The sequence below is a fragment of the Mugil cephalus genome, chromosome 9 (genome assembly GCF_022458985.1).
Source record: "Mugil cephalus isolate CIBA_MC_2020 chromosome 9, CIBA_Mcephalus_1.1, whole genome shotgun sequence".
Taxonomy (NCBI): domain Eukaryota; kingdom Metazoa; phylum Chordata; class Actinopteri; order Mugiliformes; family Mugilidae; genus Mugil; species Mugil cephalus.
In genome coordinates, this window is record NC_061778.1 from 20,475,117 (window position 1) to 20,488,371 (window position 13,255).

Below are 13,255 nucleotides of genomic sequence, written 5' to 3' on the forward strand. Positions count from 1 at the left end.
TTATCTCCGCTACGTCACACTCCTTTATTTTTTAATCACACACATAGACACACACCCCCTTTGACTTTCTATTTGTGTTTGAGAGAGGACGATAGACGGAGGGTTTGTGATGATAGTAAGTGTCAGTGTCCCTATGTGGGTCACTCAGTGTCAGCTGGAGTCTACAGGGCCCAGAAATTGGGTCATTTTTTTTGTGTGTGTGTGTGCGTGGATATACGTGTGTATATGTGTGTGTCAGCATAATGGGATAGTGTGTAATGTGTTTTTGATTAACTTGACGTTTTTATATTCCCTGAGTTCAGCCAAGTAATGTTTGGAGTGACATTTACCACAAGCTGTAAAATGGTGGAGGAGACACACCTTTGTGTGTGCTGTGCTGAGAAAGAAACCATTTTTTAAAGTAGCTTCTTATTAGAACGTGTGACATCCAGAATCCAAAACTAGATGTAAAATGTGTGATTTATTTTGAGCAAGATCTGTTTTTTTTATTTGTTTATTCTTCTTTTTTTAAAGATTTTGTAAATTCTAATGTTCATCTTATGAACTTTAGAGATAAATATGTGTTCTGTAGCTGGCAGTGGTGATAGTGTGCTGTCCCTCCAGTCCAAACTAGCATAATCTGTCATGGGGTAGATGGAAGGGGGTCCCTAAAGAGGTTTGACTAATTTTGTTAACCAAAATTTGCCAAAATGGAGCTCCCCCATTCCCTGATTGTGGGCCCCTGCTAGCTGCTTTCCCACCTGCGGGTTGTTTCTGAACTAGAAGAGTCATGTGATGGCTTCCTGCTTTGACTGACAGTGGCACATTCAAGAATTAGTCGCGTCTTTTCTTCCAAGCTGGAAACTGAAAACAATGAGCTGAAGGACACTAAAATGCTCCAAATGCAGAACAGCATAGACCCCTTCATGGCCTACGTCACTGTGACGTCACGGTGTTAGCTGGAGGCAAAACAGAGGGAAGTTTGAGAAGAGCTCTCAGTGCGTTTACATGCACGTGAAAAAAAAAAACGATTGCCTTGATCGGGCTATAAAAGGAGAACTTAAGTGCATGTAAACACGTTACTCTGATTAAAATCTCTGATTCTCATTATCTGATTGAGAGACCCAGATAACGCGATTGGAATTCTATTTTCTCCGGCATGTACACAGTGAATCAGAGTTTTTATCAGATAATGCGTGTGCGCATGCTCCACAACCGCTGCGCTGCCGTGTGACCACGGAACAAAAACATTCAAAAGAGAAGAAGAAGAAGAAGAAGAAGAGAAACAGAGCCACTAGAAGAACCGTCTGAGTGCGGATCTTACCTGCACCAGAAGTAGCGCACACATTACGTACGGGATTAAAAAATGTTCTGTTATCCATCTGGTTGTTGTTTGAAATGCCGGTCTGCCGCATGAACGACTCTTGTTTATTATATTGCGTAATAGGCCAGCCGGAAATCTGGCCGTATTAACGTGGTATTATCCCGCTGAAAAGACACGTATCGCCACCTAGTGTGGAAGAGGAGAACAGTTATTCGATTTTCTCGCGCTGCATGTAAACTGGGACAAGGACTGTAGTGAGAAAGTCTAATTTTGAGCATAGCTCGATTAAGCTCTGCATGTAAACGCACTGACTCACTTTCAATCATGAAAATGTCATCTTGCTGTATTTTCGTATAGATGCAGGGTTTCTCAATTAGGTAGGTGTAAATGTCTGCCCATTGCATGGTGGACAGTCCTGTCAAATAGTCAGCTTTTTAAAATAACACGCAGTTATTTTCAGGGAGTGAGTGGATTAGTATATTCTCTAACATATGCATTTTCCTCGTCCATTCGTGCCAAAACAGTCCACTGAAATATGCTAACTGCCATTTACAGGTAGTGTAGTGTTTGAGATGTGTTGCATCCAGTTAAGCCCCGCCCCTCAAAAAACATCACATTGTTTACAAACCGTGAAGGAGTCTATTTGGGAAATAAAACAAAACTCCAGTCGTGCTTACATCAATAGTTTGCAGCTTATTCCTGTCAGACTCTTGCATGAATAATTTCACAAATTCTGCATCCTGACACTGTACAATAAAGTCTTTGTATTATAAAGTAGCTCTAGCAGTGCTGATCTTTTCAATAGCTTTTCTTCCAGTATGACTTTAAATGTACTGTGAGTTGCTCTCAGACCTTGGGCAAACCACATCCCTTGTGCAGCCAAAAACACACAACTTGAAATGGACTGAACAGAGAGGGGAAACATGGTACATTCTGTCCATATAAAAAGGTCGGTTCAATGAAGACTAAGCCAAGACTATCCCCTGTTACTACACACACACACACACACACACACGCACACACACTTGGATGCTTGCTCCCCTCCATGTATCCACAGATACAAGAACTCCACAGACGTATGACTTACCGTAATGTGAGGTGGCAGTGACTCATACAATGTGTGTGTGTGTGTGTGTGTGTGTGTGTGTGTGTGTGTGTGTGTGTGTGTGTGTGTGTGTGCGCGCATAACATCACCCCCTCCTCCTCCGTCTCCCTCCTCGTCTGAGGTGTGTTTCGTAAGCATCTGGTGGAGGAGAAGAGTGAGTGTGGGCGGAGTGTGTCCCGTTTTGCCAAAAAATCTCGGAGTCGCTGTTGAACACAGAACATCTGGATCAGGGAGGGACATTGTGTGTGTGAAAGAGAGGCAGAGGGCCAACGAAATCAATCAGGCTCACATCTGGCGCAGACGAACCACAGCTGGACCTGCATGCAGCCGTAATGCAGATTACATGAAGTTAATGTAGAGGTGACCCACGCACACAGACACATATATGAAGATTGTAACACTTAAATACAAATAAACTGAGACATAAAAAGCATCATTAATACCAATCCCCCCCCAACCACCCAACACTTAAAATGCCAACTTAACAAGCTGGAGAAAAATGTACAGTTTTTTTTCCAACCACATTTTATTGGTCTGTACGTGTGGGCGTAGCATTTCACACCAAATCCATCCCTGTGAAACCCATTTCCTCACGTTCACATCAGCCGATATGCAGACGTTCAGCTTCAGGCCCGTTTTTGTGTCCGCCCTCTCAACACAAACGGAGCAACGAGGAGATCTGCAGTGGAAACACCAACGAAGAAGAAGCATAGAGGTAGGCAGGAAGGGGCAACGAAGGGAGGTCAGCCTGGGTGAGCAAATCTGAATGTCTCCAACATAACATCATGTGAGCACAAGTCGTCCCTCTTGTCATCTCCTCTGCAACAATGCATTCCAGATGGCTGCAAACTCAAACACTGGATGGGGAACAACTATGTGTTTTTTGGCACCAGGCCTCTTGTTTGTGTAGTCTACGCCGAAGTGCTTATGAGTTTTTGCGTGGGTTTAAGGCGAGAGCGGGATTTCATTGGTTGCTGTTGATTTATAGGTTTATTTTGATGTTTTGGATCCTTGAGCAGCCTGCCAGCCCACCCCCCTCGTCTCCTTTTTTTTTTTTTTTTTTTCTTCATGCAGATGGATCTTGTTGCGGAGGGTGAGGTCACAGCTATGTGAAGCCCTTGCGTGTCGCATGCTTGGTCGTGTCCCCACCCTGATGTGTCTTAACATCGGGGAGTGTTTACTGCAGCGTTTGTGTCACTTCACAATGTGGTGCTTCAGCAAAAAATATATATGGGGGAAATTTTCATAGGGAAGAAGCAGCTTTAAGGAGTTCAGTCTAAGTTTACGATACAGTCACTTTGTGAATCAGCTTTGTGAGTCAGAAAGACATCTTAATAATAAATAATAAACGATGCCACATTTGACCAAATTGACAAAGACTGAGGTCCATGACAAATCAAGCTAATAGTCAGTATGTGTGTATGTGAGCGTGAATGGCTGCCTGTCTCTCTGCGTTGGCCCTGTGACAGACTGGAGATCTGTCCAGGGTGTACCCAGCCTCTCGCCAATCACAGCCGGGATGGGCTCCAGCCTAATCAATGTTAAATTCTTCCATGAATGAATGTTTCTGCGTGCATTCCTCTTCTTCTCCAGGAATCTTTGGCAGTTTTACCCCAGCAAGGTGTAATTAGTTACTGAGACCTCACTTCATGCCAGTTGATTTCCACAGTGTTGCTGCTGCACCGAGAGCTTCCGCATTTTGAAAACGCGCGTTGATTGTGGCATTGAAAGGAAATTGCGCTAATGCGTCATTGTTGTGAAATTTTGTGTAATCGTGAAGCAATTGGTGTATTTAAGAAAAAAAAAAGACTTTCACTTCAATTACTTTATTAGCAAACTGACAAACCACTCAGCTCTCACAAACGTCTGTGTCAGACATGTAAACCGTATGTCTGACGGATTATAAACGCCAATTTTACCAGCTCACTTCATTCATTCTTCCATTTATTCCAGCCATTTTTTACTTGTCCCACAACCCTTCACTCACTCACTCACTCACTCACTCACTCACTCACTCACTCACTCACTCACTCACTCACTCACTCACTCAACCGTATGAGGACAGTTACAGATCATTCCTGTATATTCTCCATCCAGTAACTCCTTCCCACCACCTTCGCCCTCACAGTTGTCCTTCTACCTCCCTGATGGGGCATTAGTCACCAGTTTGCAGTTCCCCCTTTTGCACGCCCATATTCACACCTGATGCAACAGTGCTGGTTGCTGCCAGGTGCCAGTAAGTTGGCCGTCTGCCCAGAAATGACTGGCACAATCCCCGGCATATGTGTGCGGTGAGTTACGGAGGGGCTTGTGGGTTTGCCTTGTGTTTATGTGTGTGCCTGCTCTTGGCAGAGGACACAAGTCTCACATGCCAGGAATGAGTAAAGCCACTTGAGCCGTTGCTTCTGAATATTCTGCATTGCATTACATGCACATCTGAGTGAGTGTGTGTCCGTGTGTGTGTGTGTGAGTGTGTTGCGCATACTTCCGGCACACCGCGCTCTGATGCTATTACCAACCGCACAGCAGCGTTTATCAGAAGTGATACGTCAGTTTGCTCATATATTTAAGTCTAAACCCTGACCTGTGTGTGGAAGATCAGAGAAAAGAGTTCATCCGCTCAGTGGACAGATCACTGCTTTACAGAATGGACGTCAAATGTCTCCAGTGTGAGATTAGCACACTTTCTTACCCTATAAAAGCCAGGATGCAGCTTTATGGAGCAACACGACGGTGAGAAAAAGAAATACTGTGTTTATCCAGTTTAACCCGAGAGCTAAGGAAGGATTAAAGCAGGGAGGGGCAAAGATGAACATTCCTCCTTAGTTATTTTTTTATTTACTCACTTTTTTATTTTTATTTTTGTTGCATTTTATGAAAACTACTATGTTGTTTATGTCTCTGCTAGTGATATTGTGGATTTAAGAGCAGAAGCTGCATCTCTTCATGTCTCATGTACTGTAGATAAAAAGGAGTAGTTTGTACAGACACTGAGGTCATGGTATCTCCAAAAATGACAAAGGAAAACAGCAGAAAGAGAGACACAAAAGTCACATTTGAAACTTCTGACATAGAAAAGAAACGGGCTGATTGTGTTGCTAATTGAGTCTCAATTAAGGGGACGCACACCAGCACTGACGCTTTTGTTGCGGCGCGTATCTTTTGTTGGAGGGCTTGTGACTGCGGGAATGAAAACAGTAATTATTATTGTTAAGCAGGTCATGTTTTGATGGCGTTATGTTTCATTATGCGGGGAAATTAACATAGCTGAACGGGCTAATTAGGCCGAGGAGGGAGCGTCCCTCAGAGAAGGGACTGGCGTGTGCACATGTCGGTGTGTGTGAGCAGATCAGCGTGGGCTCTAGATGTTTCCTGGAGACATGAAAACGCGCCTTGTGTTCGTTAACGTCGTACCTGTGTGATGTGCACAGCCTGAATGGAGAATCAATGGAGCATCAGGGCGGAAAGTGTTTATGACACTGGCTGCCTTGTTAGAGATGATTAGGGCATAATGAGCTTGGGCTAATCAATGAAATCCATCCCACTTCACTTATAATCCTGTATACTGTACAAAGCTCCCAAGTGGCATTTAAATGGCTTTCGATGAATTTTACCGTTAAACAGAGTCTAAATTCATGCTATTTTTATTTCTTCCATCATTTGTTCTATTGACGTTTGTGTCACTTGGTCGCGATGACATTTCCACTGTCAAATGTCGTGACCCTGTCAACTAAACCAGCGTCCCTCTCTGTGCCCACAGTACCAGGGAGCACGTGACCCCGGAAATGAACAAGCTTCGTCAGAGCCTGAGGAGGAAGAAGCCCACCTATGTGCCAGAAGCCAGCAGACCCCATCAGTGGCAGGCTGACGAGGAGGCTGTACGCAAGGGCAAATGTAACTTTGCAGTAAGGGTTAGTATCTACGGTTGATAAGCCACGCCTGGAACCGTTCACACTGTACACAGTGAAAAGTCATGTAATCTTAAAAGCGTCCTGCAACTGCACGCTGCATTCAACACAATTTAAGTCAGTTCTATATAAACACACTCGGCAATGACAGGTGCATCACTACATGAGAACTTGGCCTGTGTAATGGTAGTTTTACAGGTTACCCTGTACATGCAGTACATACAGTAGCAGCACTCCACTTTAATTTGCATATAATTTAACATTCAAAATGTTATTTTTCTTTGTCATTGAGATCATTTGCGCTTGTACGTTAACAGTAGTTAATGAAATTCGATGTTCCTGTAAATGATGCAGATGCACGAGTTTGATATCATTCTCTCACATGTGTGTTAATAATGAGCTGGAGACAAACACATACACGCACGAAGACTGGAAGCGGAGGGGAGCGAGATCACCGAGCTGATTGTAAAAGCACTGAACAGAGACCGTCGATTTACAGTCTTCACCTAATCGTCTAGCTTCATTCAAGCACCATAAGTACATTTCTGGGATCTAAGTATTAGCAATAAAGAGGGTGAACATATTTCACAATATATGGACCTGCTCCTTTAGAAGCACAAGAGAGCAGACTTGATGCTGGAGATTTAAATGAACTCTGAATAAGAAAAATGCAGCCAACGACTTGTTCGATTGTATAAACTTGTGGACTAAACACATAATGCAGCCACTTATAGCCAGCTGTGAGTAGATGTGAGGTTTACAAGGAAAAGGAAGGCGTTCACCTTTTCACCTGAATTTCACAGGAACCTTGACCTCCGAACAAGACACGTTTCAGCTGATAGCTTCCTGTGCCACAACTATAAAAAGAAGCTTTATTATTGGCTCAATTTATTGATAGTTGTTTCTCGCCTCAGTGTGTGCTGTATCTGAAGTGATTTGTTGAAGAGCTGGAGAGAAAAAGGCAGTAAGAGAAGGAGGGCCGATAGGGAGGAGTGACAGCGAGGTGGCGTTATAGATTACCGACACAACGTGAAATGACAGGGTGACGGATGACGGCGCACAGAGGGGACGGAGAGACATAGTGAGATGTGAAACGAGGGAGATGTAGGACTAGATACGAAAGGTGAAAGGGAAGAAAGGCTGCAGACAGAATGGGGGGAAGCAGAGGAAAAATAAAAATAAAATACAAGGCAGAAGGAGCAAGTGCAAAGGAAGACAGGGGTGAGAGTAGCAGAGTCAAGCTAAAGGAAAACGGTCCTGATGGTGCAGAGCTGTCGATGAGATGGGCATTGAAGTGGAGCTCGGAGTTGGCTGCGCAACAAAATCTTTGTATCTTTTCATAAGTCATTTTTTTCCCCACCACATTCTCTCCCTTTATCACATCTCTGTCTTCTGCCTGTCTTCAGTATCTAAATGAATTTATGAGTCATGCAGTATTAATGCCTCTTCAAGAGCTGCTGAACTGCACCAAAGGAACAAAAACAGGAGAAAAGATTTGGTTGAAAATATGTGATGTCTCACTGAAACAATGAAAACAATCCATTTATTCCAATAATCTCCTATTTGAACGAATAGGGAGGGTTAGGGTTGGGTACGTTCAGTGACCTCAGGGACATGAAAAATGCACCTTTAAGAGAATTTTGATCAGTGAACTCTAAAGATTACATAAAATACTGTTACATAATTGACAAATCACTCTCCTCCAGAATTGAAAAAAATCCAGAGTCTGCAGTTCCATGAATGGCCACTTGAGGCTTGCTACAGAAGTGAGTCAATCTCGATGGAGCTCCATGTTAAAAATGTTCACATTTACAACAGAAACAAACACGTTTAGAGTCGGGTATAAAAAAAGATGTTTTGTTCCATGTAGCTAATTTATAACAACTGTACAGGGTGACTTTTAAATTAATTAATATAATAATATAATAAAAAAATGACACATGACACCCGGAACCTGCAAGACTTCAGATGTCGTTTACAACAGGTGCTTTAGATCAGGGACCAGTTCTTCAAAATTCAGAGTTTTCCTCGTTATCTCATCTCCCTCTTTCCTCGCCACATGGCTTCTGACTCCAGTAGCTCTACTGAAGCTTTAATTGTGTCTCCTTGGGCGTACGCTACCGAGTAGACCACTAGGGCTGGAGTGACAACAAAAGAGGATGTGAGGCTATAAATGACTCCAGTCCTCTTGTCTCTCCCCTGTCCTCATTATCAGCACCAACATACGACTGTAAATCCAGTACAGCTGCTTAATAGCTACCTCCTTGCACTTTTTTTTCTTCTTTTTTCAAATACTGATAGAGGCTAATGAGGCACTTTGCCTCTTTCTTTTGCTTTGAAATAGTTCAGTCAGCTCGGTCTGTGTAAAAAGGCCAAATGAAGAGAATTAAACATAAAACTACTAGGTAGTTATAAATAAAAGCCGTTAATAGTCGACATATATACGGTTTTGGTTGTTAATGCCTCCGCTTTCTTTTCTCTGCAGTACCTGGGGCTGGTGGAGGTGGAGGAGTCGAGAGGGATGCATGTATGCGAGGAGGCGGTGAAGAAGCTAAAAGTTGTAAGTATCCCACAACTACCATTGCTACAAGCACTCACCCCAAGGATGAGATCTTTGCAGCTTTACTGGAGCTCGTTACAGACCCAGTTGTGCATTGCTCATGCACTGCTTTATCGACCACACACACACACACGCACAGACACTCATTCGAGGTTCTTCACAGTTACCTCTGTCTTCTTGTTATTTTTTTCTTCTTCACTGCTTTAATCACTTGCTCTACTGGCTTCTTATCCAATATCTGTCTGTCTGCTGATCAGACTCTCTATCTCTCTGATGCCGCTACGGAAAAGAGAGCAGAAAATAAAATCTGGGCTAGCACTCATGCATATAAACACACTGACACACTCTCGGTTTACACCCCCTGGCAGGCTGGATTCGAACAGGGAGCGTGTGAAAAGAGTGACACAGGTCGGTCGGTGTCAGACAACCACACACACACACACACACACGCTCGGCGGGAGTGTAGAAAGCAGGAGTGTGGGTTACTTTGTTCACAATCTTCACATCTGTATCTCTTCCGTTGCTTCCTTTTGATGAAACTAGAATCAAGCTATTATAGGAGAAGCAGCAGCTTCTGGTTTTAGTGCACCGTAACTCTGAATCACATCTCTAAGAGGTGACTTTAAATGACAATTTGCACGACTGTGGAAGAAAATGTCAGACAGGAATCCTGTTTAAAACAAACCGAATCAGCGCCAGTTTAAAACACACAGAACAAATGCAGTTCATGCAGTTATTCTTTCATTTGTTCCCCTCTTCTTATTCTCTCTGCAGAACCAGCTCTGCTCCATCTATGTCAGCATCTTTCTTTAGCAGCGTTCTTGCCTCCCCGTGCAAACTGCAAAACTCTCTTTCAGAATTATCTCTTCCTTTTATTTCCTGCCCCACCTGTCTCTCCACCTTTGCTGTTCTTCTCCACTCTTCTTCATCCATTATTCTCAGATTCCGAAACTCAGCGCGAGATTATGCAAAAAAAAAAAAAAAGGATGCTCCTTATCACTCCACCATGGGGTTCAAAGCCATTTCCTGACTGTGCCCCAGCTTACTGTTTCCCTTCCTCACACCGACTCATGTGCAGACTCACGTGCACGTGCACGCTCCCCCGCGCACTTTCACGCTCACACAGACTCCTTGGTCTTACCAGCTTGTGTATTTTTAGCGCGGCCCATGCTGAGTGTGTTATTAGTGCTGCCTGGTGCCCTCCTCTGGAGAGATGCCTCTTAGTGCCAGCTGGCACAGATTGTACCTCTGCCCGCCTCTCCACTCTTCATCCTCCACTACCTCATTTCTTCTAAGGATGCAGTCACCACCTTACATAATCGAGGATGAGAATAAAAATTGACTCTACCTGCTTGTTTGGTTACAGGTCACGCTTTTGCGAATTTTCCTTGGAAAAAAAAAAAACATCTGGTGGAATAGGAGAGGTGATAGACTGTGCAAGCTTTAAATAATTTAATCCTGTTCTTTGTCTTTACAGAGTGGGAAAAAGACAGTGAAAGCAGTACTGTGGGTTTCAGCTGATGGACTCAGGGTGGTGGATGATAAAACCAAGGTAAGAAGACACATTTTTTTTTATACGTGTCACCTACTTCTTGTGTTGTCCTCCTCTCCTTCTTCCCTACTTATCACTCACTTGAAAACAAGGAGGAGCAAGGCAGTTTTGTTCCTTTACGTCATGAACAGTACACTGGTGTTTTATCCATGTCCTCAGAAGACGGAAGATAGCAACTGGCCAACAGAAGATAATAATGTATCTCCAAGCCGTCTGAGACTTGTAGCGTTTTGTCTCCAAACATGAATCCATTTTTTAGACCGCCACCAAACTTCTCAATCCGTCCAACTTTGATGATGCCTCTGTGAGCAACACAACGGTCCACTGCACATCTACTATATGGATGTACGCATGTGTGCGTAGTTTTCGAGCTGGCATATTTGACTCGTGGCCGCTTCCTAAAGTTGCATAGTGGGGGAGGGAAGATCAGGCAAACACATGCACTCGAGGAGAGTCTGGCAGCTCGGGGAGGCCTCCTACGGTGAGAGCAGCTATTGAAAGCAGAATGAAGAGATGCTGAGAACGGAGAAGAGAGTAATCCCAGTACAGCAGCCTCTTTTTCACTTTCCCTCTTTTTTGTTGTTTGCGAGGCCACACACCTCAACTCATGACCTCAGCTCTCTCAGTCCCCAGGTCCCAGTCTCTTTCTTTTTCAGTCACATCTTAGACTGATGTATTTTAATCCCACGTTTCTCATATGTTAAGGAAAACTGTTTTACAAAGTGACGGGATCCTTTTGTTGATATGAATACAAGTACTGTACTTTATGTTTTTATCAGTACCAAAATATCACACACCAAAATCAGCAAAATATGTCTGCCCCTAATTTCCAGTGACAAAATGTAGTACTTAATGATCTTAGTAAGACAAACCTGCTATAATTCATATCCATATTTAAATAACAAATTCTCAACTCAACTCAACTTTAAGATGACATGATTTTGAACATCTGTGGGTGCAGGACAAAATGAAATGATTACAACTGATATCATCGTAAATAATTATTATCGGACTGTTCTCCTGTTCAGCTCCATTGAGTATTTTAGCTATTTTTCAGTATTTTGGTTTTACAACCTGTTATTTTTCTATTTTATTCACTGGTATTGTTCCCTGCAGCGCAGTGTTCAAATTTGTTTTCACCTAATGAAAAAATAATACAGCCACGCAAGTATTAACAACCTAGTGAACACAACGAAGCATCTGTCTAACTGCACAGTCTAACATGGTGGAGACCAAAACGGAGATAAAAGAGAATAAATGCTGATAGATCATAAATATAAATGTGACTGTTTTATATGTAATATTATGTATAACTTTACTAACTAAAAAGTGAGAATGTTATATGCACTGTAATATTTGTGTTGGAAATCAGCTAATGCAGAACTTAGATAACAGAATGTGGTTAGACACCAAACGTTACAATCGTTCATCCTTCACTTCGGTGACTTCATCAGCTCAGACTCAATGTATGAATCAGCCAGTGCACTCTTAGCCACGCCCACACAGCCGTCACTCACACCCTTTCCCACAGTCTGTCAGTGTGCAGCAAACGCAGATTCATACGACCGCATTAGACGCAGCTCTGCATGACCTTGCGAAGCGTCGTCAATGGAAACACACAGTAGAGCCTTATTCCCTTTAGCTGGTCATTTGTGCTCGGGGCTTCTCTGTGTGGATGACGCAGCCTGAGTCACATATCGCCAGGCTGTATTCCTCCTTTCACTGACACAAGGACATGATCTGAGTCACCTCCCGTCCCCACGCCACCCTCCTTCATCTGAAATGTTTCTCATAGCGGAATAAATGATTGTAAATCTGTAGAAAAAACATCAACACATACAAAGTTATGTGCGGTTGGTAACACGGAGCAGCAACTCGCTGTAACGCTGATGAAGAAAGTCACACAAACTGGTGTCTGCTCAGCTTTTCACCTCGGTACCAGCATCCTCCTACATTCACTAATTGGCCCGCGCTGAATGGACTGTTATTCTTCCACCTCTTTCTCCTCACATCCCTCCATCCTTGGCCACCCTCCCTCTTCCTCTCTCCTCATTCTCAATTCTCTTTGTTTTCAGCCAGACTGAAAGAGGGGAAGGAAATGTGTGGATGAGTGTGTGTGAACCCCCATTCTTTTTATGACCTTTATTCTCATTTTCTTGCCTCTTTTCCTTCTCCGTTCAGCTTTTGGTGAGTCGGGGGCCCCTTAATGTACACAGAGACAGACAGGGGCCCCTCTTAGTTTCTTCTGTAGTGACTATGGACACAGAGGCCGGCAGAATAACCCTTTTATAGAAGGAAGGGCAAGTAGTGGAAACATCCCAGAGTTTAAAAGGGGGTTCAGTGTCATTAGTCTGTTGTCACTTTTTTTTTCTTTCTGTCATCGTGGATGAGTAAATAGGGAGATGTAGAAGGAGGGCCCGTGGGTTAAGTGTGGTTGAAAGCAGTGTGTCAAGTACCGTCTCAGGCTGTGAGCTAATGTTCCCATTAGCAGAGTGATATTTCTTGTTTGCCATCAGTTCAGCTCCGGCTGGAGAGACCGAAGCGTGCCATTTGATTGGCTCAACTGTGCCGACCCTCCCAGATTCTCCACTGACTCTGTCCTCATTCCCTCTGTCTGCCCACTCCCAGGACCTCATTGTGGACCAGACCATAGAGAAGGTTTCATTCTGTGCTCCCGATCGCAACTACGACAAGGCCTTCTCCTACATCTGCAGAGATGGGACGACGAGACGGTGGATGTGCCACTGCTTCATGGCTCTAAAAGACTCGGTGAGGGAACCGTTTGCATTTCACATGCTGTTAAGCATCTGTATCAGGGGTCTACAAG

The 13,255-nt window shown here is 43.7% G+C and overlaps 1 protein-coding gene across 4 annotated transcripts in view; it reads left to right on the forward strand.

The window, feature by feature from the left end:
• numbl (NUMB like endocytic adaptor protein) overlaps nucleotides 1-13,255 on the forward strand; it is a 55,598-nt gene that overhangs the window by 33,449 nt on the left and 8,894 nt on the right. For 2 of the 4 annotated variants that reach the window (XM_047593854.1, XM_047593853.1), the window contains exons 2-5: nucleotides 6,169-6,319; nucleotides 8,802-8,876; nucleotides 10,354-10,428; nucleotides 13,057-13,197. In XM_047593854.1, the coding sequence (XP_047449810.1) occupies nucleotides 6,194-6,319; nucleotides 8,802-8,876; nucleotides 10,354-10,428; nucleotides 13,057-13,197 (417 nt within the window). In that variant the 5' untranslated portion in view covers nucleotides 6,169-6,193. Of the gene's footprint in view, nucleotides 1-4,934; nucleotides 5,142-6,168; nucleotides 6,320-8,801; nucleotides 8,877-10,353; nucleotides 10,429-13,056; nucleotides 13,198-13,255 lie in introns of those variants that run through there. The other 2 variants (XM_047593852.1, XM_047593851.1) reach the window with 2 other exon arrangements.